The following is a 26,104-nucleotide window of genomic DNA, read 5'->3' as shown; positions in this document are numbered from 1 at the left end:
TCAGAGCATATAGTCATATCATGGCTATGATTTCTTACAGTGAAAGGATACAAAGCAAAATCAGCAAAGGGAAAAAAGTGTATGGTGCAAAATCTGGGGAGAAACAGGAACAAATTTCCAGAGGTTTCTTCCAGTGGAGTCAAAGAAGATGCACTTAACAAGTAGTGACAACATGTGTGAACCAGGGACGCTCATTAGAGACACAGTGCCCGGGGTTTTTATTTAGGGCTGTTTACATAGGCATCTTCAGCCTAGTATGTACCAAAATTCCAGACTCTGAGGAGGAAAGCAGATGTTCAGCATAGACCATATTGTTTATCCAGACAGTTTAGGCATAGTGAGCTGTTGTTATCAGAGAATGATGGGAACCTTCGAGAAATCAGTGTTTGCAGATGCCAGCCAAGGGCTTACCTTATCAGCAGGTCTTTCTAAAGATAACAGTCTCAGGAGTGCTTTTAACTCTTTTCTGCACAGTGTCTTATAGGTATGGACTCTTATTATCTGTGTTCTATGAAAATAGTTAGATTGTCAGTAGATCTGTTTGCTTCTGCCTACATGCATTTTGTAGGGGACTATTTTTTTTTTTTTTTAACAAGTTTTCTTTTTTAAATTTTATTTATTTATTTATTTATTTATTTATTTTTGGCTGTGTTGGGTCTTTGTTTCTGTGCGAGGGCTTTCTCTAGTTGCAGCGAGCGGGGGCCACTCTTCATCGCGGTGCGCGGGCCTCTCACTGTCGTGGCCTCTCTTGTTGCGGAGCACAGGCTCCAGATGCACAGGCTCAGCTCATGGGCCTAGTTGCTCCGCGGCATGTGGGATCTTCCCAGACCAGGGCTCGAACCCACGTCCCCTGCGTTGGCAGGCAGATTCTCAACCACTGCGCCACCAGGGAAGCCCGTAGGGGACTATTTTTAAGGTAGTCAAATAAAAGGACCTTCACAGGGCAATGGAAATGACTTCATACTTTAAGAGGTGTTTACCTTTTATACAAGATTACCACTCTTGTTTAATAATCATATAATAATTCAAATTTCCTCAGTTTGATGTTTAAAGATTGTAATGTTAACAAAAATAATTGTTGACAATTAAGCTATTAATATAATATATCCATGGTTAGCCTAGTTTTAGGTCAAACAAATCTTGGTTAAAATTTTGCCACCGTTTTGTGACCTTGAAATTACTGCTTTTCCAACCCTTAGTTTACTCAGCTGTGAAATGGAAATATTATAGGGCTGTTGTGAGGAATAGTAAAATAAGGTCTGTGAAGCACTTGGCAGAGTGTGTGGCACAAAGTAGGTTCTCAGTAAATGATAGTTGCTATTATTGTTGAGGCATTGTTGTGTGGTGGCTGATGTGGTTGTGGTTGTGGCCTTTGGTTTTTTTTCGCCTGATACTCTGTTTTTTTCCAGATTATGTAAGTAATATATGTTCGTTATGTTTACATATGTATTATATAATAATATTTACATATGTATGATATGTATTGTAATTTACATATGTATTTACATATGTATTATATAATTCTCAAATGTATTTTTGTCTCTGTATATCTGAACATATTTGCACACATGTATATGTATATAGTTACACGCACTTATACATAAGACACCCCCATCACTTCTGTCTTCAGAGGAAGACCAGAAATAATTTTATAACTGCATGTTTTGTACCTAACGGTATAGGGGTTCTGTTAGTAAGGAAGAATGGGATAGTGGATATTGTCTCGGCAACTGCTTATGCAACATAGAGATATACAATAATTTATTTAAATTTTACCCATTGATGGAAGTCTGGGTTGGTTCCAGAATTTTTTCCAGATAATTGCAAATTATATTTTAATTCTTGGAAATCTTGAGTAAATCATGGGCTCTTTGTTTGAGAAGCAGTAAGCCTTAGTCTTACATCTGTTGATACAATAATATTTCACCACAGTTGTCTTGAGCAGTTGTGAAGGATATTTATCCCTCATCTTTCAGAACCAAAATGTCAGATGGCAGTCTGGATTTTAAATGTTGTGGGTGTTGTGAAAGTTCGCAGTTGGGCAGGTACCATGGAATGTGACAGTCTGTCAACCTGACTTACTTACAAGAGTGCATGGAAGCAAACTGAAGGGAAAAAGTGCATCAGGAGGGTTTTTTGTTTTGTTTTGTTTTTGCAGGGGGGAAGGTTGAAATGGGTAGGAAGAATAGAACAAAAAAAGTACTTACAAGAAAGAAAAAAAAAGGCAAACTGTTAAAAGAAGGCTTTTAAGTATTGTTACTCAGAGTTTGGTCTGTTGATAGGATTTCCATTTAATTTATCATCCAGTGTGGGACACTTGACAGTGAGAGGCTTTTACCCAAAGGAATGCTGAAACAACTGGCATAAACTGGGACATATTTATACTATCTGTAGACTGTGTGCATCAGAATATCTTAGGGTTTTTATTAAACATGCAAAATCTTGAGCCCTATCATATTTACAGAAGCTCATGTTCAGTATTTTCTCAACTTGTTTATCCTCTGAATCCTTTTTTCTCTAATAACACCTCTTAATGTCCTGTGGAACCAGTTTTTTGGGCAGCATGGAAAACTGGTCTAGAGAAAGTAGCACTGATCAAGGGAATGTTTTTCAGGGCTGCATTCTATTAATTATATAATATGAATTGTAGGAAAGAGGAATATATAGCTGTCATACTGCTGTGAGAAACTAGAGAACTGTTTTCACTTGTTTGTTTATTTTCACAGGTATTGTTTTCTCAAATGTTTTCTTTTTCTATGACTTGGTTAGTTCTAATGCATTCCCCTTTAGTCCCTAATGTGTTTGGTGCTAGATCAGATCCATGAAACCAAAACTTGAATGGACTTTTGAAAGAAGGAATAAAATTGGCTTTCCATGAATGATGTGTAAAATAGGACACTTGCTTAAAATGTTTTTCTTGCTACTGTTATCTAAGATCAGCATTTATGAATTTCTTTACCATTCACTTTAACTTTCAGCAAGCCTGTCTTTTATTGTTAAATTAAATGATTGTACTTAGAACACAAATTTATTTTGTTCAGTGCTTTCACAAGAAAACCCTATTGCTCATATTTTAATATCAGTTAAGTCATTGAAACAGTAACATGGCAAGGAATAACTGTTGTTAAACTTGCACACATTTTTCTTTGTATATCAGATCACAAAAGAGGAAGAGCGAGAGAAGAAGTTTTCTAGAAGGCTAAATCACAGTCCTCCTCAGTCAAGCTCCCGATACAGAGAAAATAGGTGACTGATTCTTTGAACCATGTTCAATGTTTAGACATTGCTTTTATTTTATATGAATATTTAGACTTGATTTTCTTTTACATAGGGGTAAGTAATGTCTACTCTTTTATTGGTCTAGGAAAGTGGTAACTCGATCCTTTTCTACCAAAAATATCTAGGTGAGATTTGTTGGTCCTGGAAGTGAGATTTAGGACAGTGCTCAGCATATGTTAGTTATTGTTATTATTTTTATTCCTGACTGCAAATTCCAGTGAAGTCTTAATGTGAGACCTTTTTTGCCCAAAGTTTCCCTTTAGAGTGAATACATTATTTTTCCCATTAAGGCTTCAAAAGCATTTAGAGTGCAGTGTGTGTAATATATGCCTATAAGTATGAGACTGTGTACAAGACAATATATACTATAGGACATATGTACAGATCCCTTAATGTATAGATGCATTTGTGTATAAAATGAAGACTTCAAAAGAGTATTGTTTTTTTTTTTTCCTTAGAAGGGGTTTTAGAGTACTTTAGCAGATCATGTTCAGTTTTTCAGTTTTTTGAGTTTCTTATGTTTGTATTCTGATGGTGGGATAAAGAATCATGACGGTACAAGAATAAAATAGAACTTTTGCATTTAATTGGAGTTTTTCCTGTGTCCACTTAAATATTTTCATAAAAGTGATCATATATTTCTTTAGAAGTCGTGATGAGAGGAAAAAAGATGATCGTTCTCGCAAAAGAGATTATGATCGAAACCCTCCTCGAAGAGATTCATACAGAGACCGGTACAATAGAAGACGAGGGCGAAGTCGCAGTTACAGCAGGAGTCGGAGTCGAAGTTGGAGTAAAGAGCGGCTTCGTGACAGGGATAGAGACAGAAGCAGGACTAGAAGCAGAAGCAGGACGCGGAGCAGGGGTAAGTGATCCATGTCCACGTATGTGTTGGCTGGCACTTGCATGGGGAAAACAATCCTGTATTTGAGGGCTTTAAAAATTGTTGTAATTTTGTCACTGTTATCTTTATTTTTTTCTATTTTGATGTATTTTGTGTGTCCAAGTGAATACTTTTTAAAAATTTCTTTAAAAATTTTTATTTTATACAAATTAAAGCCACAGTGAATTACCACTGTACACCCATCAGAATGATTGAAATTAAAAAGACTTGCTCTCCCCAGTGTTGGTGAGGATGGAGATAAGCTGGAACTCTTTGGAAAACACTTGAACAGTATCTTAAAAATGTTAAGCCTATACCTACCAAATGACCCAGTCAGCCATTCCTCTCCTAGGTGTTTACTTAAAAGAAATGAAAGTGTATTTCCACACAAAGACATATACAGATGATCATGGCAGCTTCATTTGTTATAGCCAAAAGCTAGAAACAATCCAAACGTCCATCAACAGGTGAATGGATCAACAAATTATGGTATATCCATAGAATGGATAAAAAGGAAAGAACTATTGATACATGCAGGGAAATGCATGAATCTCAAAATAATTATGCTGATTGAAAGAAGCCACACAAAAAATGTGTGTGTGTGTGAGAGAGAGAGAGACATAGAGACATAGAATTTTAGAAAATGCAGACTAATCTATGATGACAGAAAACAACTCAGTGGTTGCCTGGGGTAAAGTAAAGGAGGGATGGATCATAAAAGGGAACAAGGATACTTTTGGGGGGGTGATGAGTATGTACAGTATATACCTTATTTTGATTGAGATGTTTGGTTTCACAGGTGTATACATAGATCAAAATTCATAAATTGTACATTTTAAGTATGTTGAGTTTATATCAGTTAGACCTCAAAACTATGAAAACAGTTAAAAATTTTCATTTTAGATGTGTGAGTTTACAAGAGCGTCTCATTTCCAACATGCATATTTTTCTTTCATTGTGTATTATCGAAAGGAATATATTGCAGGCAGTAAAACAACTAAACACCTTAAGAGTAAAACACCTTTACTCAACTTAGATTTTTACTACCCTTGCAACCTTTATTGTATAGTTACTTTTAGTCTTTAGGAAATAGTATTTATGGCTTTTGTATAAGCCCTGTATTTCTCTGTTACTCTTAGAGTTTTTTCCCCCTGTGATCTAGGTGTATTAGGCCTTTCTGCACATTGCTTCACTTAACTGATCTCCTTAATGTCTTTTCTCTTTCCTTGGTAAATTTTCCTTTCTTGACCCAATTAATTTCTTTGTGTTTATTATGTACTCCTTTTTCTTCCTCTTTACACATCCATTCTCATCTTCAACAAATAGTGTTCAGTGTATAAAGCCATGCTAGGACCTTTGAATGGATGACAACTAAATGTTCATCACAGAAAAAATAACCATACTTATATTGTAGATTTTGTTTTGTTGGCTAAAGTTATGCATACTAAGATTGCAGTGAAGAAAATTAAAAAATTCTCTGCTATAACTAAAACTCAAAGAAAAATCTCATTAGGTATAGCAAGTTTATGTGTGTGGTTTTTTAGTTTAGGTCATATTGAAAAGAAATAGCTTATCTTGGAACATTGTATATACATTGAATAGTTTTTAAAAGGAGGATTGTGTAAAATTTGAACTTTTTCTCTATGTTTAGCAAAAATATTGGGTTGGCCAAAAAGTTCGTTGGGGTTTTTCCATAACGTCTTATGGAAAAACCCAAACGAACCTTTTGGCGAACCCAATATCTGTTTCTTAGATTTGGGACATGTGTGTTTTTTGTTTTTTTTTAAAATAGAGTGTAGTTTTATAAGTCATTTGTATTTTGTTGCAGAAAGGGATCTGGTAAAACCTAAATATGACCTGGATAGAGCAGATGCATTAGAAAACAATTATACTCCAGTCTCTTCGGTACCTAATATTTCATCTGGCCACTACCCTGTACCTACTTTGAGCAGCACTATTACAGTAATTGCTCCTACTCATCATGGTAATAATACTACCGAAAGTTGGTCTGAATTCCATGAAGACCAAGTGGACCATAACTCATATGTAAGACCACCAATGCCAAAGAAACGGTGTAGAGACTATGATGGTAAGCCTGTCAACTATTTCATGAGGTATTGAATTAATATTTCCAGCTGAGTAAATTCTGTAAATTTAGGTTATACACAGTTACTCAAAGACTTAACCTATTGGAAATAGTGGGAAATTAGTTTTAAGCACTTCATGAATTCCTCAGTATATTACTGAAGTCTTCATTAGTCACCACTGACTATTGAATATCAATTTAAAGATAGTGTTTATTTGCACCAAGTCTTACTATATTTTTGGAATTTGCCAAACAAGAGTAATATCTACTGAGTTACCTACCAGGGAATTGGCTACTGAAACATTCTTGACAAAACTTACTTCTTTAGAAATCAGTGGTTATTAGCATGTAAGTAAAACCTAGAAATATGAATATCACCTATGTAATCATTTTATAAATGAATTGAAGACTCTTTAAGATTTTACTGTAAAAGTTTTGTAAACTGTATTAAAGCTGTATCATGTTGCTAGCTGGGTATACTCATTTTAATTTGGTGATACATTTTTTAGGGGGTATGTTAGCTATATTTTCACTTAATATGTATTTTATATTACTGGAAATGAGTAGGTAGCTCTTGTGATATGGTTACTTATACTTGCCCAGTATTAAAAATATTCCTGTTTTTAAATATCTCCACTTCTGTTAACTTAGAGAAAATGTATATGTCCAGCACTTTTCATATTTCTTTCTAATTGTTCTTCCTCACAGAAAAGGGTTTCTGTATGAGAGGAGACATGTGCCCTTTTGATCATGGAAGTGACCCGGTAGTTGTAGAAGATGTCAATCTTCCTGGTATGCTGCCTTTCCCAGCACAGCCTCCTGTTGTTGAAGGACCACCTCCTCCTGGACTCCCTCCACCACCACCAATTCTTACACCCCCACCTGTGAATCTGAGACCCCCAGTGCCACCGCCAGGCCCATTACCACCCAGTCTACCACCTGTCACAGGTAAGTAAATATGTTTGCCTGTACTTATTATCTATTCATTCATAGTCTTTTATTAAAGTTAATAGTTTGATGCTTGCTTTTGTTAAAAGTATCTAAAGTAATCCTGTAGATGCCTGCTAGAAACTAAGAATAAGATGCTCCCATCTGGAATATACTCCTTATTTTTCAGGCTGTGCCAAACCTATGGTTTACTGTGGTTTAGGGTGGCCCTGAATTATGCATGTTACTGATGAATCCCAGCTATCTCTAGTCCTTTATAGCTTAAGACAAACCTGTTTGGAATGCATTAAATGAACATTTTACCCTGAAAAACTCATATAGTTGTAAGAGCTTGGTGTTTGTAGATATTATAATTTGCTAAAGGAGAATATCACGTTTGGATATACAATAACTTATTTTATTTGTTTGCTTTCAGATGATATTTCTTATTCTTTGGTTTTGACAGGACCACCACCTCCACTTCCTCCTTTGCAACCATCTGGCATGGATGCTCCCCCAAACTCTGCAACCAGCTCTGTTCCTACTGTGGTAACAACTGGCATCCATCACCAGCCTCCTCCTGCTCCACCCTCTCTTTTTACTGCAGGTGCAGTTTTGGCCCTTTCTATATTAATAATGTAATATAGTTTAGAGAAGAGTTTTAGGTGAGGAATTTAAAAATGTCTAGAGAGTGAATTGCTCTATCAAGTCTATTTTTCTTACTAAAATTATATGGAATAAAATGTAGACATGGTGAATGCACATTAAATATAAGTTCTCAGTTACACTTTTTAAAAAACTAAGTTTTTAATAACATTTAATTTTTATAAGACTATTTTAAGAAATACATATACATTAGTTATGAATTAGTAATATGTTATGTAGTTGACTTTTTCTATTATCAATATAAAAAAATTACCAAGCGGAGTTTTATAATTGTTTTTTAATTGCAGTTTTTGTGTTACCAGATACATATGACACAGATGGCTACAATCCTGAAGCCCCAAGCATAACAAACACTTCCAGACCAATGTATCGACACAGAGTGCATGCGCAAAGGCCTAACTTGATAGGACTGACATCAGGGGATATGGATTTGCCACCCAGAGGTACTATGATGAATCTTTTCTTCTTATCATTTTCATAATATCAAGAGTGGCAGAGCATTTAAAAAGAACAGTAGGTCCTGTGTTTATTGGGGTTGAGTAAGGGATGATGATTATGTTTGTTCCTTGGATCCTTTGGTCTCACATGAGAGAAAAGGTAATGTGTGGTACCCTATTTGTGGTGTTGGTGACATTTTATTCTGTCATCCAAGGGGAAAGGAATTTCCCCAAAGTCCTTATTTTCTAGCTTTTTGGGGGCATATGCTATCATTTGCAGTCTTAATTGGTTCATTTAAACTCAAGACTAATGCTCTAATTCCTAAAGATAAATTATTTTGTAGTTTAGATAATGAAATTAGCTGTACAAATTTAATGCTTGATACATATTTTATTTTTGTTTGCTTTTGACATGTTAGAATTTGATACTGGTTTGCTTATAATATTTTAAGCAAAAAGAATTATATTTTAGAAAGTGACTTGTTAGCTTTTAAAATTTTCTTAGAGGAGACAGACTTTTTGGTATAATTTCTAAATGGGAGAAGAAGATAGAATTTAGACTGGTCCACAAGCCAGGGCAGGGAAAGTGCTATACAGAGGTGCAAACTGATACAAAGGTTCAGAGGAGGGAGAGTTCACATTAATTTGAAAGATGGAGCAATGTTGTCAGACATTATAGAAAATATTACACAGGCCAATAAAAATATATCTTTTTTCCTAACTACTTCAACTAACTTTTAAATCCCATTTTCTTTCCAGTCTTTCCTTGCCATCTTTCATTTCTAGTAATAAAAAAGAAAAAAAAAGGTCATGCATTGTCAGTTGTGAATAAAAGTCCAACTTGTTTAAATAAGTAACAGTCTGTACCTAATGTGATTTAGTAAACTTGTGTTTACTTACACTTTGCACTTTTTTTGTTTGTTCATTAGAAACTGTCAGATTCTGAGCATCTACCTTGAGTGTTCAGAGAACTTTCTGTGGTGGTGGAGTGAGGAACATTTTAATTTATATCCTGTGAGATCACAGGACAACATTTCATGTGGATGTCCCTTTCCCCCCACACCTTTTAAAGTCTCCTTGAGGCATTCTAATGACTTTCATTAATAGCAATAGAAAAAAGGTTTCTTAACAATTTTTATGTAAGGGAAATAAGATTGCTTGTAATTGAAAAGTAGCCACTTAAGATTATGGCTGTTCATGGTATTTACTCATCCCTTGAGTGTCTCCTACCTGACTAGTTCAGAGAAAACCCCTTCCTTCTTTGGGTCACTACTTAGCACTCATTTTCTTTTCATTATACCAGTATTCCTTGCTCTTACTGGAACCTCTGACATCAAATCATCTTTCTTAACCTTGCTGCTTTGGAGTGGCGTAAATGTATGCCACTATATAGATCAACATTTATTAGACCCATCCCAAATCTAGGACAGTTTTTTGCTGGTGATTGAGAGAAGACAGAAGGATCAAACCCTTTGCACATAAATCTTACCGAATAGAAGTTGGAATTATGGTAATTTCAGCTCCACATGCATGTAGTTACAAGTTATAGGAAATGGCTCTATTGAGATACAAATGTCTGGTATGCCTACTTAGAAATTTGAATGCCTTTTCTCATAGAATCATTATACATAATGATTATTTTAGTACTTTTTAAAGTTCTTTAGATATATCATGTACTATTTCTGTAAGCTGGTTTAGGAATATGTTTTCCATTAATAACATTGTTTTTATGTACCAGACAACTGATTTAGCAAACCATTTAAATTGAGGATTACCTATACTTCTATTGCCTTATCTTTTTTCAGTCCTCCTCCCCTCAAAATGTTCTCATCTATTGCCCATTTGGTTTGAAATTTACTGGCCTGGATTGTGACATATACATAATTAAAAGTTTATAATATTGCTCATTATATAATTATTATACATTTCTAATAGCCTATAGATGGCCTCATTTATATTTGTCACAGACTATTATGTGATAACTATATTTTTATGCTTCATACTTTCAACTTCATAGGAAATTATTGTTGCTAAACAAATGAAAAGACTTTAGGCCTTTTGATGCCTTGGAATCAAAAAAGTGACCTAGAGGTCCTGATAATGGTACTTTCTAGATTTCTAAGGCAGTGGAGAACTTGATAGACACTCCCTTGACTGGATACAGATAGGTAGGAAGAAGGGCTAAGTGGTTTTTCATTTGCCATCAACAAAACCAGTGCTGAAAACGTTAAGCAGAAAAACAATTTATTAAAAAGATATCAGGGGAAAACACAGTAAATACAACTAATAGACACATTTACTAATTGTATATCAAGAGGAACTTGCTTCTGTGTGTTTAACACTCCTTCTTTTAAATAAATAACAATGAAAGAGAATATGAGTGCGAGAATACAGATGAGTTGGAGCAAACACATCACTGCCTTTCTTGGTGAACCTTCAGATAAAGAACATATTAAAGTACAAAAGGACATTGGATAGCTCAAAGACTCTTTAAAAGGGCTAGTGAACATGTTTGGGAGGCAGGAATAAGGCCAGAAATTCTGTTGCAGAACTGGTCCTGTGAAGATACCACTCGGCAAAGGAACTACAACTTGCACTGTGAATGCCTGCAATGCTAGATACTGGATGTTTCCACCTGATGTGCTGTAGAGATGTGGGATAAGTCAGAGTTAGCCAGAAAAAGGGGGTCGATAAAGCACATATATCCTGTGCTACTTTTGTGAAACTGGAAGATCTTTTTGATTAGAAACAGGGAGTAAGGGATATGGGGGCGGGGAGATGAGAGGCCAATTAAAGGCGTTTGAAAAATTCTAGAAAAGAGATGATAAGTAGCTAGACTAGTGTAGTAACAGTGGGAAGTAAGAGATTTAAGTTTAGTGGAAAGAGTTGACAACACCTTTAACTTATTGAATTTGGGGACTTAGAATGGGGGTAATGGAGAAGGTGAAATGAAAGACACCAGGTTTCTGTTTTGGATAATTGGGCAGATGATAATATCATTCATTAAGAGGAAGAACAGATTTGGTAGGAGGATCTCCTGCATGGAGATTATAGTGGTAGCCATGAGAGAGATTGTGCTGAAACAGATCCTAAGTTCTTTTGGTTAGTTATATGTTTAGAAATACTCAGAATAGGAGTTATATAACCAATTTATCCATCTTTTAAGAAAGGAATTTTAAAATATATTTTTTCCATGTGGACTAAGGTTAGCATGTTTTAAACTTTGGCGTCATTTGGGAATAACAGGCTAAGTGTAGTTTTTTGTTTGTCAAACTCCATCTAAGTGTATGTAAAATGTTGAAAGTAGCACATATTTACAGCTCTTTTGCACTGCATTTCAATGTTGAATCTTTACCTTTTTAAATTTAACATGATTTTATTGTGTTAATATGCTGATGTTTAAATAAGCAACTCATTTCAGTCACAACTCCAAGTTATTGAGTCTTAAGGTTACTAGACTAGTGTTAAATTTTATATCTTGTAGATTGTGCATTTAATTTCAAAACTATAAACTCAGAGCCCCAAGATGATTTATTTATTATTAATTTGACATATGAGAATTACTGATTATTCTTCAGTTAAGTGTGAAAGGAATTCAAAATAAGTTAAAATCCCTTAGATGACTATATTTAGATGTACATATATTTCTATTTCTTCTAAAATGTATATTTGGACAAAAATTCAGAACTTTGTTTTTAATGCAGATTTAAGGAGGTGGCTATGATTAACAGAAAATATTAATCTATGCTTTCTTTTCTTTTGTTTCAAACAGAAAAGCCTCCTAATAAAAGCAGTATGAGGATAGTAGTGGATTCAGAGTCAAGGAAAAGAACCATTGGTTCTGGGGAGCCTGGAGTTCCTACAAAGAAGACTTGGTTTGATAAGTAAGCTGGCAGGGGAAATTGAGGAATTTTATTATGCAGTGATCTTTAGGATCATTGCAATATTATTGTGACAGTATAGTGGTCTCTTTCAAAATAAAATTTATTCTGTAGGCAGTCCCCAACTAAAGTGTATAGTATTTGTTTTCTAAAAATGTGTTAGTTAGTTGTCTGGTACTTGGAAGGTACTTTCTTATAGAAATGGTGTGTGTGGTGGTTGAGCACATAAGTTTTCCTATTTGTACCTCCCCCTACCTTCACAAAAAAAACAACAACCCACCCCTTAACTTAGCGATGTTGTTGAATACTAGCTGTTTAAAGGATAGTCATGAGCCTACTCTCAGGGAAGGAAGGAAGCGTTAGGTATGAAAGGAGGCTTTACATGTGGGCAATTCCTGTTAGGAGTTAGAAAGCAGCCTTTGTGGGGGTAGGGGAGGCTGTGTGTTTGATGATTCATTTACAGATTTGCATGTTTGAGGAAAGACTGGGATCACACTTTTAGAGCTTTAACATATGTTTAATAATGGATAATTTCTAGTTCTGTCTCTGCCTTTAATTCTGTGATTTAGGGCAGGCAATGTAACCTCCCTGGGCCACAGTTTTGCCCCCCTTTCTTCAAGTGTCAAACGTATGGTCGACAGTTCTGACTTTTTTTTTTAATTGGAAGGAGGTCGAGACAGTCATTTCTTGCTTTTAATCAATGTTTTGAAGTAGGAAATATTTCAATAAGTTAGCCTTTGCAGAAACGGCAAAGATTATATAGGCAAATTGACTGAAAGAGGGTGCTAAGACCTTTCCTGCTAAGAATTTTAAGTAGGAGTGGAATAGAAGTGGAAAGGAACAAATGATATGGAATAACCCTTCTCACTTGGCTTCCATGAAAGATAATGAACACTACTCATTTGGAAACTTCATTTTTTGAGGAAAAAAAATAAATTCCCTTTATCAACTAGCAATTTCAATTTTGAAAAAACAAATTGAACTTAAGTTGCAAAACTTTATTCTTTTGTACTTGATAGGGATCAGGATTTATAAATGAATGTATTAATTAACTTGATTTTTGTTACAGACCAAATTTTAATAGAACAAACAGCCCAGGCTTCCAGAAAAAGGTTCAGTTTGGAAATGAAAATACCAAACTTGAACTTAGAAAAGTTCCTCCAGAATTAAATAATATCAGCAAACTTAATGAGCATTTTAGTCGATTTGGAACCTTGGTTAACTTACAGGTAAGAGCTTTAAAGTGATTCTGTTGTCTCTGCTTAATTATTTACAGAGGGGACCTTAATATAGTAAGAAAAATAGTTTTATAAGAAAATATTATGGAAACTTTGGTAATATTCTAAGTTTAGAAAATTGGATATGAAGTGAAACTTTTTATTTTAGGAAAATGTGTGATTTTGAATAACATATTTACTTTCAAAAGGCAGGAGACTTGATTGATCTTATTATACACTTTCTACCTAATAGAGATTATCATAAAATTACAGCAAAGTTAAATAACCACAGTGGTAAAATCTAATCTTACAGTAGTTTTCATTTCCTTAGTTTCACGTTAGCAGAATGCTTCAGTCAGATTTATTTTTGCTGCCCCTATGGTGGGACACATTTAATAGATACTTTGGGGGCCCAAATACCAGGTAATCCATAATCAGTTTAAACATTTACTTTTTTCTCTTCCACTTTTGAACATCTTTTAAGATAAGTATCAGTGTAATTTGTATTTGATTTCACCTAAAATTAGACCTTGGCTTAGGTGTATGTTACTTGTGAGGTTATTTAGTATTGAGTTGACATTATGTAATATGTTGAAAGTGTTCAAATAATGTTGGGCTTCTTTTCCAGTTTGTGCAGCATTCTTTTGAACTAAATTATTTCCCATAATCTGATAAAAATAAGAATAAATGTTAGAGAGTACAGCTTAAGTTGATATTTTGGAAAAATTTGTTTTCTTTCCATTTAAAAAATAATACTATAAAAGTAATAGATGAGGGACTTCCCTGGGGGTGCAGTGGTTAAGAATCCACCTGCCAATGCAGGGGACACGGGTTTGATCCCTGGTCCAGGAAGATCCCACATGCCGCGGAGCAACTAAGGCCGTGCGCCACAGCTACTGAGCCTGCGCTCTAGAGCCCGTGTGCTGCAACTACTGAGCCTGCGTGCCTAGAGCCTGTGCTCCACAACAAGAGAAGCCACCGCAATGAGAAGCCTGCGCACCGCAACGAAGAGTAGCCCCTGTTCGCTGCAGCTAGAGAAAGCCCTCAGGCAGCAACGAAGACCCAACGCAGCCAAATCAATCAGTCAGTCAATCCCTAAAATGAAAAGAAAGTTCAACAAAAAAGGGTGGGGCAGTAGAGATTTATATAGAATTTAAAGAAAATGTGTTCAGTTCTCTGTCTCTTCCATTCTTCTCCTCATATATACCCATAATATTATTACGTTATTGGTAACAATTTACCATGTGTTATTTTGGATTTTTTGTTTTGTATTTCTGTGAGTACGTATCTACCTATAAATCAGTATGCAAACTTAAAAATATGTACATATTTAAAAGTATGTAGGTCCCTAGTATACATATTACCCTGTAGTTATTTCCTGTATCTTGAATATCTCTAAATATCTTTTTATGGCAATTCGATTTATCTACCACGTTTAGATCTAGACTTTAAAAAGTTCTTTTCCTTACACAGTTAACTACATTAGTAATATTAAATTTAAAGAAGTTTAAAGCTGAGGGTTAAAACATGGTATCTCACTATTGTTTCAACTTGTATTTCCTCAGTTACTGGTAAGATTGGTATCTTATCTCTGTATAGGTCCTATTGCTCTATCTGTATACTACCTGCATTATTATTTATAAAATACATATATTTGAAAGTTAGTTTAAAGAAACCCTTTAGCTTTATCCTAATAGAACTCCCCCCCACCACCCGCACCCTGCTCTGTTTTACATGAATTACTATTTAATTCTTAACAACTACTGAGTGGGTATTGTTATCTGGAGCGAGGTTGCTTGATTCAGGGTCTGTGTGCTTAATCCCTATTTTGTGTTGCTTTGCATCACCAGTAGTTTATATAACACACTTTGGAAAGTACTGGTGTTACTGAAAGAACAGGAAATTGAACACTAAAAAGCCCTGGATCTACTACTTATTTGTTGTATGGATCTACAGAATCACTTACTCTTTGAATCTTAGTTTCCTTATGTGTAAAATGTGATTGTTGCTATTGTTTGGTAGATCTTGCTCCCCCCCGCCCGCCTTAAATTTTCTTATGCTCTTGGAAATATTTTTGTGAGAGTTACCAATTTGGAAAATTTTACAGATGGATTTTTCTGTAATTTTCAATTAGAGATCACTCCTTTCAAAGTAGTTTACTGCCTTTTTCTGACTCTGGGGATCTAAGTCATGTCACTCAGTGACATAAGGATTATTTCTCATAGCCTTAATATTGGGGGTAGAAAGTGAAACATTCTAATGTTTGTATATAACATTTGTGCAGTGAGCATTCTCTACTAAGTGTTATATAGAGGAGGCTCTGATTCCACTCTGAACGGTCCTCAGTTACCATTTCTTCTGGAGTGAAAGTAGGCTACGGTAATAATCTAGATATAAGGAAGTGTAAAGATAGACTCTTACTTGGAGGACCAATATTTCATTTCTTGGGGAATTTTACTGTATGAAGCAATAGATTCATTTGCAAATTCAATGTGCTTAATATTTTAAATCTTAGGTTGCCTATAATGGTGATCCTGAAGGTGCCCTTATCCAATTTGCAACATATGAAGAAGCAAAGAAAGCAATATCAAGTACAGAAGCAGTGCTAAATAATCGCTTTATTAAGGTTTATTGGCACAGAGAAGGAAGCACCCAGCAGTTACAAACTACTTCTCCAAAAGTAAGAGAGAAATTTGTGTGAAATTAAATGCTTTTCTTGGAACGCTCTTGGCACAGTGTTTTTTAAAAGCAGAGGTATTGCAGTCAGGTCGACTTGAATTCAGATCCTGCCTCTACCATTGTTAACTGTATGCAGACTTAAGGAAGTTACTTAACTTCTCTAACCTGTTCTCTCATTTTATTATGACATTAATCCCTAGTTTAGATAATTATAAGATGATATGTGTAAAGCATATAGAACAGTTCCTGGTACATGGGAGATACTCCAGTACATGGTAGCTGTGTGTATTCTAGAAACTCAGACTGTGGGTTCATATTGGAAATCCTTCCTTCCTCTCTTTTTCTTTCAATCAGTGAGTCAATGAATATGTAAAGTTTAATTGTTTGCAGAGGTGTACTACAGCAGTTTGTTTTTCTGTTTAACTTTCTTCTGTTAATTAAAAAAAGAGACAGAAGATAGTGAAGGTTAGATTTTGATTTTCTCCTCTACTTTATAAATATCTTATGCATCTATATACATGCATGAAGGAATTTGGGAGGTGGTTAGGCTTTGATTATAAGCTGCACTTCTAAAACTTTCTCTGCATGGGCAACTTAGTAACAAAATAACAAAGGTTACCTTCCATGCTCATGAACTAATCAACTTGTTTAACATGTTTTTCTTGTTCTGAGGTAATGCAGCCTTTAGTCCAGCAGCCCATTTTGCCTGTTGTGAAGCAGTCAGTCAAAGAGCGGTTGGGTCCGGTACCTTCAAGTACTATTGAACCAGCAGAAGCCCAGAGTGCCAGTTCAGAACTTCCTCAGGTAAATGAAAAGTCTTACTGTGCCTGTCATGTAATAGGTTCTCAGTCAATTAGTTTCCCTTGGTGATTTGAATTATAATTAATTGTGTGTGTGTGTGTGTGTGTGTGTGTGTGTGTATATATATATATATATATATACAGTGTATTATATGTACGTTTTATACAGAAATATGATGGTCTATTCATATTTGAACACCACTTGTAAAATTTTTTTTTTTACCATTACCATAACGTTTTCACAGTCTACTTTTCCTATAGTATTTGAATCTTAAATTCTTTTCTGTAGCTAATACTTATTTATGAGAATAAATACTTTTTCACTTTGTAGAGGAGACATTTTCCAGCAAAACTGTCTAAAATGTAAAGTTTTAGTACATTAAATCTTACTTTTCCCATCATCTTTTACTTAACTAGAATGCTGTTCCAGAGATAATTATGCAGTAGACTGAACTGAAAGCTTTTGGGAAGGGAAGGCTTAAACCTTGAAGTTACTTATGCAGCTCTCTCAGAACTTTGCATCACTTATTCCTGACTCTCAAATTCTCTTCTCCATATGCCATTCCCTTCCCTCCCTTCCACACTTGAGTGGCACTTTCTTGTTTCTGCACCCTCAGTCTCATAGGTTTCAATATTTGCTGTGTGAAATAGGATGTAGTATCCTACTTAGCCAATGGATGCCACCTTGTTAAAATAGTCTTTGTAGATAATTCCTGAAGAGTAAGATATTGAGATTTTACAAAAACATGCAGAATGTAAATTAGTAAATTATTAGGTGCTAAAAAAAACCCCTCCAATCCTGCTATCCCAGATCATCACCAAATACAGTGTATTTGGCTATAAAACAAACATACTTTAGGAAAGAATGGCGTTTGTTTTAAGCTCACAAAGCAGGCACGTATTTTAACTACTCAAATCTAATATTTAGAATGTACAAACTTTCTACTTGTCAACACAGGGTTCTAAGAATGTATGGTTCTGTATCACTGGAGGGGACTTTAGCAACCACCTGGTTCAAACCTCTTATTTTACATCATAATTTTCCATGATTGAGTAATACTGTATACTGTGTATTTTTCCAAACATTCTCTTTCTGTTTCTGTCTTTGCAGAAGGCCCAAGGTTTTGTTATTAACATCAGTATACTTACAGAGTCAATATATGTTAGTAGAATCAGAATGTTCAAAATCCCTACAGACTTATATATGTTTGGGGAAACACTGAATATGTCCATTTTAATTTTTTTAGAATGTAACTAAGTTATCTGTGAAGGACAGGTTGGGTTTTGTATCAAAGCCATCTGTTTCAGCAACTGAAAAGGTAAGAAGAATAGCATGATGTGTGTGTCTTGGCTTCATAAATGTTTTCAGGTGGCACCTTAATTTTTTAATTGTTTTCATAGTTCCAAACTCTTGCTTCTTAATTGTATCTTTTATTCCTACCTTTTTGCTTTCCATTTGCTGAAAAAGAAAAATATTTGCCTACCTCTTTTTACTTTTTGCATCAGCATTTTAATACTTGCTGCTCACTGTATTTCCTTATGCTCCATTCTTTTTGTTTTTAGTTTTTATTTACTATTTTTTCTTTAGAGATATCATACATTTTAATTTGAAAACTCTGACAACCTTATAGAGAGGGCCATGAATTAGGAATTTTACCTGAGTTTGAGCTCTGGCTCTTCACTTACTAACTGCATGACTTTGGGCAGTGCTCTTAACCTTTCTGAACCCTTTTCCTCATCAATAAAATGGTGATGGTAATATTTGTCTTATGGGGTTTTAATGATGATTAATAAAATCAGTTATTTAAAGAGTATTTTGTAAATTAGAAAGAATGATGTAAATAAGTTTTTTATTTATTACAAACAGCTATTGTGTATAGCCTGACAATATAGTTAGTCATTTCTTTTTTTAAATGAGGGGAGCAAATGCTGATTAAATTGAGAACATTTTTGGACCTGTCTTATAGTTCTGTGTAGATGTGTTATTTTTTTCTGTTTAGGTATGAGTGAATGGCCCTGATCTTTAGTCTTTTTTGAGGTATGTCGAATCACAGAATATTAGAATTAGATAATCTGTGTCATTTCTTTATCCTCACCTTAAGGAAGGTAACCCCCAAATAGTTTTATGGTTGACCTATACACTATGAGTTACTGAGCTAGGACTGGAATCTGGGTCTTTGATTTCTTTCTAGTCCATGGCTCCTTCCATTATGAAGATTACGTGGGAAATTGACATTATAGATAATTAGAGCATCCCATGAAATAGCTGACCTGCTCTCTTCACTGGTTCTTCAGTATATTATTTTCCTTATTTACTGTGTTAAACTTTGGCAATTCTAGAAATTTGAGTATGAATCTCATTTTGTATATCACATTTTCTTCTTGGGCACCTCAGCATTACTTTAGGCATAAAATGCCTAAAATGATTCATTATTTCCCCTATAAGTTAATTTCTCCTCCTAGCCACCCACCTCTGGAAGTGATGCCACCATTTTCCTTGTTGTGCAGTCTGGAAGCCTTAGAGTCATTCACTTGTGTTTGTAGTCCAGTTGTCTCCTGCAGTTCCCTGGCCTCTGGGCTGGCATCCCCCTCCTCTAGTTTACACTGCCACCATTCTACTCTCAGACTTATTTTAATGTTAACTTTGTACAGAAACTTTCATTTCCTCAGCGAAATTTGCTTGATTCATAACTCATCATACCTCAATTATTGTGGTTCTGTTACCTCTGCTTTAGTTGTTCCTTTCTACCCTAATGAGCCCTTTTCTGTTCGTTGTCTCTTGCTATTTCCTGCCTCTTTTTTCTTTTTTTTGATGGTGGTTTTTCTGGAGTGATTTCCTTCTGCCTAACAGATTTCTAGTCATTCTTTTAAAGATTGAAAATCTCTCTAACCTCTACTATGAAACCTCCAGATTTTTCCATATATGCCCCCCCCCAAATTTGTGTGGCTTAGTCTATGCCACTAAATTTAGCAGCATCTAAACATTTACTTTGATTATTTTTATCCTCCTTGATAATAAGTAACTAAGGAATAAAATAATAATATAAGGGCTGTTACACTTAGTATAGTGCTGAGCAATTCTGGTGAGGTCTACAACCCTGATTATGTTTAGGATCCGTTTATGTCAAGATTTGGATTCTGAAATTGAAGTGTACTAACTATAGCTTTTACAAAACTTTTCTAGTGTGTTTTGCTACTTGTTCTCATTATTGTTTTTTAACGTGTTTTGTATAGCTTTAGATGAAAGGTGTCCAAATTTGGAATTGATAGTATAAATTTGCTAATATAGTTAGCATTAAGTATATTTGTGAAAAATCACTAATGGTAGTGGGCTATTTATTAAAAAAAAATTACTCAGTAAATATTGTAAAGAATCTTCTAAGGAAAGCAATTATTTACAAGTATGTAACTTCCTGTCATCTTCAGTGAACCTGTTTACAGAATAGCATTTGGTTTTTGCTTATTCTTGGTTATTTCTGTTCCCCTAGTCCATAGGGGTTTTTACTGCATAATCCTTAGAGCTCAGTGATTCAGAGAAGTCTTAGGAAGAGTAGGAGAATGTTCCCCATCATCAAATGTTATTTAAATTTTTTTTTAAATCGAAGGCTAGGGAAAACTCAAACCTTGCATCTAAACAATATCTTTTGTCATTGTTAAAGCAAACAAGTACACAAATATAAAATTTTATCCCCTTCCTGTAAATAGCACCCACTAAACCCTCTAGTGATTCTTTGTTATTCTAAGATTGCATGTGAGAGGGCTAAGAAAGAGGAAACTTAAAACCTAATTTTTACTGCTAAATATTAAGATACTGTAATAGCTGTTAAATAAGTATTGTTTGAGTAGAGTGATCAGTAAAATGATGTTTGAGTGCCTCAGCTTACTCTAGAGAGATTTATGAAGAATAAAGGTGGCATCTGCATATACCATCCTGGTTAGTTTTTTTTGTTTGTTTGTTTTTTTATTTATTTTCGGTTGCGTTGGGTCTTTGTTGCTGCATGCGGGCTTTCTCTAGTTGTGGCGAGCAGGGGCTACTTTTCATTGCGGTGCACGGGCTTCTCATTGCGGTGGCTTCTCTTGTTGTGGAGCACGGGCTTTAGGCGCACAGGCTTCAGTAGTTGTGGCATGCAAGCTCAATAGTTGTGACTTGCAGGCTCTAGAGCACAGGCTCAGTAGTTGCGGCGCACGGGCTTAGTTGCTCTGCGGCACGTGGGATCTTCCCAGACCAGGGATCGAACCTGTGTCCCCTGCATTGGCAGGCAGATTCTTAACCACTGCGCCACCAGGGAAGTCCATCCTGGTTAGTTTTTTTAAAAAAGTTTAGACTGTCCAAATTATCCCTGTAAAGCTCTTCTAAATTCTAAGAAGGTAAACTGACTAATCAGTTGAATATTTAATGTTCTTATATCAGTTTCAGGTATATCAGACTTATGGTACAGGATGTTATTGTTCCTTAGCAGGGTTTTTTTTTTTGGTAATCTAAAAATATATCCTGGTCCCCTTGCATGATGATAAGCTGACATCTGTACCATGGAACTTTTAAAAGGGAAATTGTTTGGCATATTTGAAGGAACATTGCATGTCATATAGAGAATTTGGCTGTTGGGATTTAGCAGCTGACATTCTGGATGATCCTGGATAAGTCTTACTCTCTCTGTTTCCTTAACGATAAAATACAGTCATTTAAGTAACCCTTTGATTTTTAAAATTTGTATTTATTGTGTAATTTTGCTACTTTATTATAAAGATTAAGGAAAGGTATGATCATTTCTTTTCATAACTGTTATTGACTAATTTTAATTTTAAAAAATGGATTGGCCTCTGTCAGGATTATTCTGTGGATTACTCAGTCAGGATTATTACCAGGATTATTTTTCTTCCAGAGAGATATGATTTATATAAAATTATTTGCTATGCTGAATTTTCTGGGAACCAAGCTGTTGTAGCAAAAATTGATTACTGACTTAAACATTTTTTTCTTTGATGTTAAAATATTTCTCTGCAAGACCTTCAATCCCTTTGTCTCGTTTAAGCTACTTGGTATTCTTGTAAGAAATAAAATCATTAATTCCTGAAAATATTTGATAAACTTAATTTTAAAGTAAATTCCTGTTGTCCTCACTAGAATTCCCAGTTAAGTTTTGCTACAGAAAACACATCTGTATGCTGCTTTAAGGGAATATCATTAAGTGAACATTGAGATTTATTGAAAGGCTGATTATTTACTTAATATGAAAGTTGACTATATGGTAATTATATATTAATAAGTTTCCTACACATAACTCCTCAGAATACTGTCTTTTTATTGCAGTTAAGCAAAGCACTTCTGCTTTAGACACCTGTGAGAACTAGCTTATTGGGAGTGTTGCTTTGAGGCATACTAACTATGTTTCTTTTGTATTTGATTGAGGCATACTAACTATGTTTCTTTTGTATTTGATTTTAACTTGGGCACTTGTTATTAAAAAATGATACTTGGATGACTTAATTTGTAATAACCTTCTTTTGCAGTAGGTACTTTTTACAAGATACTTTTTTTATTCCGTTTTTATCCATGAGAAAAATCTATTTTTCTTTTTTTACAAGTACTAGTAATATTCATGGCTTGTAATATTTTATATAGGAAGTAAGATAAGGCGGTGTTAATGGATTATAACCTATTTTATTGGAGAATTGGCTTTTATCTTGGGAAGTAAGAGGTATTAGTGATGTATATTTTAACAACAAAGCATGTGATACTTTTCAGCTCATCTTATGAATTGAAGAGAGCTTTGATACCAGACCTGACAAGTGTACTATAAGAAATGAATATTACAAGCCAATATCTCATGAACATAAACGCAAAAATCATAAGTAAAATGTTAGCAAATGTACAGTGATATGAGAAAGATAATACATCCTGACCAGGTAGAGTTTATTCCAGAAATGCAAGGTTGATTTAACATTTGAAAATCATTTATTTCACCATATTAACAAAATAAAGGGTTCGGAGGAGGGATGGGGTAGATGTTGGAGGGAGGGAGAAGGACCCCATGTGATTATCTCAGTAGAAAAAAAAATGTGGTAAAATTCTTTATTTAGTCACATTAAACATTCTGCAAACTAGGAATGTAAAGAAACTTCCTTAATTTTGACAAAGTATATTTGCAAAATAACAAACCCCTACAGCTAACATATTCAGTGGTGAAATAATTGAATACTTTCCCCCTGAGATCAGGAACAGCAAAGGATGTCCACTCTCGTCACTTTTTCCAGTAGTATAGGGCCTAACCACTACAATAAGGAAATAAGATAAAATAAATGGCATAAATGTTGGAAAGGGAGAAACAGAACTATGTTTACTCACAGATGATATGATTGTATATGTAGAAAATCCAAAAGAATTCACAGACGATTGGAATTAATAAGTGAATACAATAAGGTCACTGGAAATAAGGTCAATATGTAAAAATACAGCACATGCAGAAACCCTTTTGGAAAATAGAGGTGTGGTTGTTTAGAAAGACCACTATGTTTTTATTATATTCTTAGAATCGTAGCATCATCTTTTCTGTTGGGTTCGTTACTTCCCTCCACTGGTTTCATTTTTAACAGATTTTCTTCTCTTTTGTGACAACTCTATCCTCATCTTTTGAAAAATACAGATATTTCTTGTTATTCAAACTCTTACTATCTAAACTCTGGAACCTAATAGATTCAGATAGTGAGCAATATTTGTAATCATATAGTTCACTGTTTCTAAGACATTTTATTTTCACACCTCTGAAATTGGGCTACATCTTATAGTTGTTGGTATTTATGATTATAATTGGCACCCTTTTCCTTTAGTAGGGTTATATTAAATGACAGTGTGTCTCTAGGCAGTGATATCTTTTTTTTTTTTTTAAACATCTTTATTGAAGTATAATTGCCTTACAATGGTGTGTTAGCTTCTGCTTTATAACAAAGTGAATCAGTTATACATATACAATATGTTCCCATATCTCTTCCCTCTTGCATCTCCCTCCCTCCCACCCTCCCCATCCCACCCCTCTACGTGGTCACAAAGCACCAAGCTGATCTCCCTGTGCTATGCGGCTGCTTCCCACTAGCTATCTATTTTACATTTGGTAGTGTATATATGTCCATGACACTCTCTCACCCTGTCACATCTCACCCCACCCCTTCCCCATATCCTCAAGTCCATTCTCTAGTAGGTCTGTGTCTTTATTCCCGTCTTGCCACTAGGTTCTTCATGGCCTTTTTTTTTTTTTCCTTATATTCCGTATATATGTGTTAGCATACTGTATTTGTTTTTCTCTTTCTGACTTACTTCACTCTGTATGACAGACTCTAACTCCATCCACCTCATTACAAATACCTCCATTTCATTTCTTCTTATGGCTGAGTAATATTCCATTGTATATATGTGCCACATCTTCTTTATCCATTCATCTGTCGATGGACATTTAGGTTGCTTCCATGTCCTGGCTATTGTAAATAGAGCTGCAGTGAACATTTTGGTACGTGACTCTTTTTGAACTATGGTTTTCTCAGGGTATATGCCCAGTAGTGGGATTGCTGGGTCGTATGGTAGTTCTATTTGTAGTTTTTTAAGGAACCTCCATACTGTTCTCCATAGTGGCTGTATCAATTTACATTCCCACCAACAGTGCAAGAGTGTTCCCTTTCCTCCACACCCTCTCCAGCATTTATTGTTTCTAGATTTTTTGATGATGGCCATTCTGACCGGTGTGAGATGATATCTCATTGTAGTTTTGATTTGCATTTCTCTAATGATTAATGATGTTGAGCATTCTTTCATGTGTCTGTTGGCAATCTGTATATCTTCTTTGGAGAAATGTCTATTTAGGTCTTCTGCCCATTTTTGGATTGGGTTGTTGGTTTTTTTGTTATTGAGCTGCATGAGCTGCTTGTAAATCTTGGAGATTAATCCTTTGTCAGTTGCTTCATTTGCAAATATTTTCTCCCATTCTGATGGTTGTCTTTTGGTCTTGTTTATGGTTTCCTTTGCTGTGCAAAAGCTTTTAAGTTTCATTAGGTCCCATTTGTTTATTTGTGTTCTTATTTCCATTTCTCTGGGAGCTGGGTCAAAAAGAATCTTGCTGTGATGTATGTCATAGAGTGTTCTGCCTATGTTTTCCTCTAAGAGTTTGATAGTGTCTGGCCTTACACTTAGGTCTTTAATCCGTTTTGTGTTTATTTTTGTGCATGGTGTCAGGGAGTGTTCTAATTTCATACTTCTACATGTACCTGTCCAATTTTCCCAGCACCACTTATTGAAGAGGCTGTCTTTTCTCCACTGTATATGCTTGCCTCCTTTATCAAAGATAAGGTAACCATATGTGCGTGGGTTTATCTCTGGGCTTTCTATCCTGTTCCATTGATCTATATTTCTGTTTTTGTGCCAGTACCAAACTGTCTTGATTACTGTAGCTTTGTAGTATAGTCTGAAGTCAGGGAGCCTGATTCCCCCAGCTCCATTTTTCTTTCTCAAGATTGCTTTGGCTATTCGGGGTCTTTTGTGTTTCCATACAAATTGTGCAATTTTTTGTTCTAGTTCTGTGAAAAATTAGGCAGTGATATCTTAAGCTCAATGAAATATGTTAGCTGATGTTCTGTTTTTACAGAAGGAAGTTCCTGGAAAAAACAAGGAAGTGAGATGCTTGTAGCAATAAAGGAGTCTTCTTACTGTTATCAGATACTTTTATTCACCTTGCAACAGCAATCCTTAGTGTGATATCTGGTATTAATAACAGTACTTGGAAAGGGAGTGTTCCCTACTCACTGAAATTGGAGAAATGCTGAATTAAACAAATTATATGGGTTTCTTTACTTCTGGCTTTCTCACAGCTCTTATGATAATGTACATTTTGAAACTAGAAAGTAGGGTTATGATATTGTTTCCAACTTTATTTGAGTATAGAAATCCTTTTTGGGTCACAGCTGTTCAACTTGTTATGGAACCATCATGGCGAAAACAGTTTATGAACACTCAGTCTCTTTCTTCAGCAGATTATCTTGTGTTTCTCCCTTTATAAAGTTATTATCTCACCCTGTATAATCATACAGTTTGACATTGTATGGTGTGGTAAGGTAGCATGGAATAACTTTTTCTCTAGAATTACAGAGAATGTGACAAGTTAGACTATGAACTAAATCTGTTGTCTATATTTTACTGAATGCAACCATTTCATACTTGTTAGTGATACCTTGAGTATTTTCTATTTTCATTATTGAAGAAAATTA

General features: G+C 34.9%; 1 protein-coding gene across 11 annotated transcripts in view; it reads left to right on the top strand.

Annotated features, from left to right (window-relative positions):
* RBM26 (RNA binding motif protein 26) overlaps nucleotides 1-26,104 on the top strand; it is an 81,631-nt gene that overhangs the window by 26,741 nt on the left and 28,786 nt on the right. For 4 of the 11 annotated variants that reach the window (XM_068526674.1, XM_068526673.1, XM_068526672.1 and 1 more), the window contains exons 4-14: nucleotides 3,158-3,246; nucleotides 3,927-4,144; nucleotides 5,991-6,251; nucleotides 6,957-7,196; nucleotides 7,612-7,782; nucleotides 8,129-8,284; nucleotides 12,051-12,162; nucleotides 13,229-13,388; nucleotides 15,892-16,056; nucleotides 16,728-16,859; nucleotides 18,103-18,174. In XM_068526674.1, coding sequence (XP_068382775.1) covers nucleotides 3,158-3,246; nucleotides 3,927-4,144; nucleotides 5,991-6,251; nucleotides 6,957-7,196; nucleotides 7,612-7,782; nucleotides 8,129-8,284; nucleotides 12,051-12,162; nucleotides 13,229-13,388; nucleotides 15,892-16,056; nucleotides 16,728-16,859; nucleotides 18,103-18,174 — 1,776 coding nt within the window. The remainder of the gene's footprint in view (nucleotides 1-3,157; nucleotides 3,247-3,926; nucleotides 4,145-5,990; nucleotides 6,252-6,956; nucleotides 7,197-7,611; nucleotides 7,783-8,128; nucleotides 8,285-12,050; nucleotides 12,163-13,228; nucleotides 13,389-15,891; nucleotides 16,057-16,727; nucleotides 16,860-18,102; nucleotides 18,175-26,104) is intronic. The other 7 variants (XM_068526675.1, XM_068526678.1, XM_068526677.1 and 4 more) reach the window with 7 other exon arrangements.

Source organism: Eschrichtius robustus, chromosome 18 (assembly GCF_028021215.1).
Source record: "Eschrichtius robustus isolate mEscRob2 chromosome 18, mEscRob2.pri, whole genome shotgun sequence".
Lineage (NCBI taxonomy): Eukaryota > Metazoa > Chordata > Mammalia > Artiodactyla > Eschrichtiidae > Eschrichtius > Eschrichtius robustus.
This window is presented reverse-complemented; position numbering and strand designations above follow the sequence as displayed.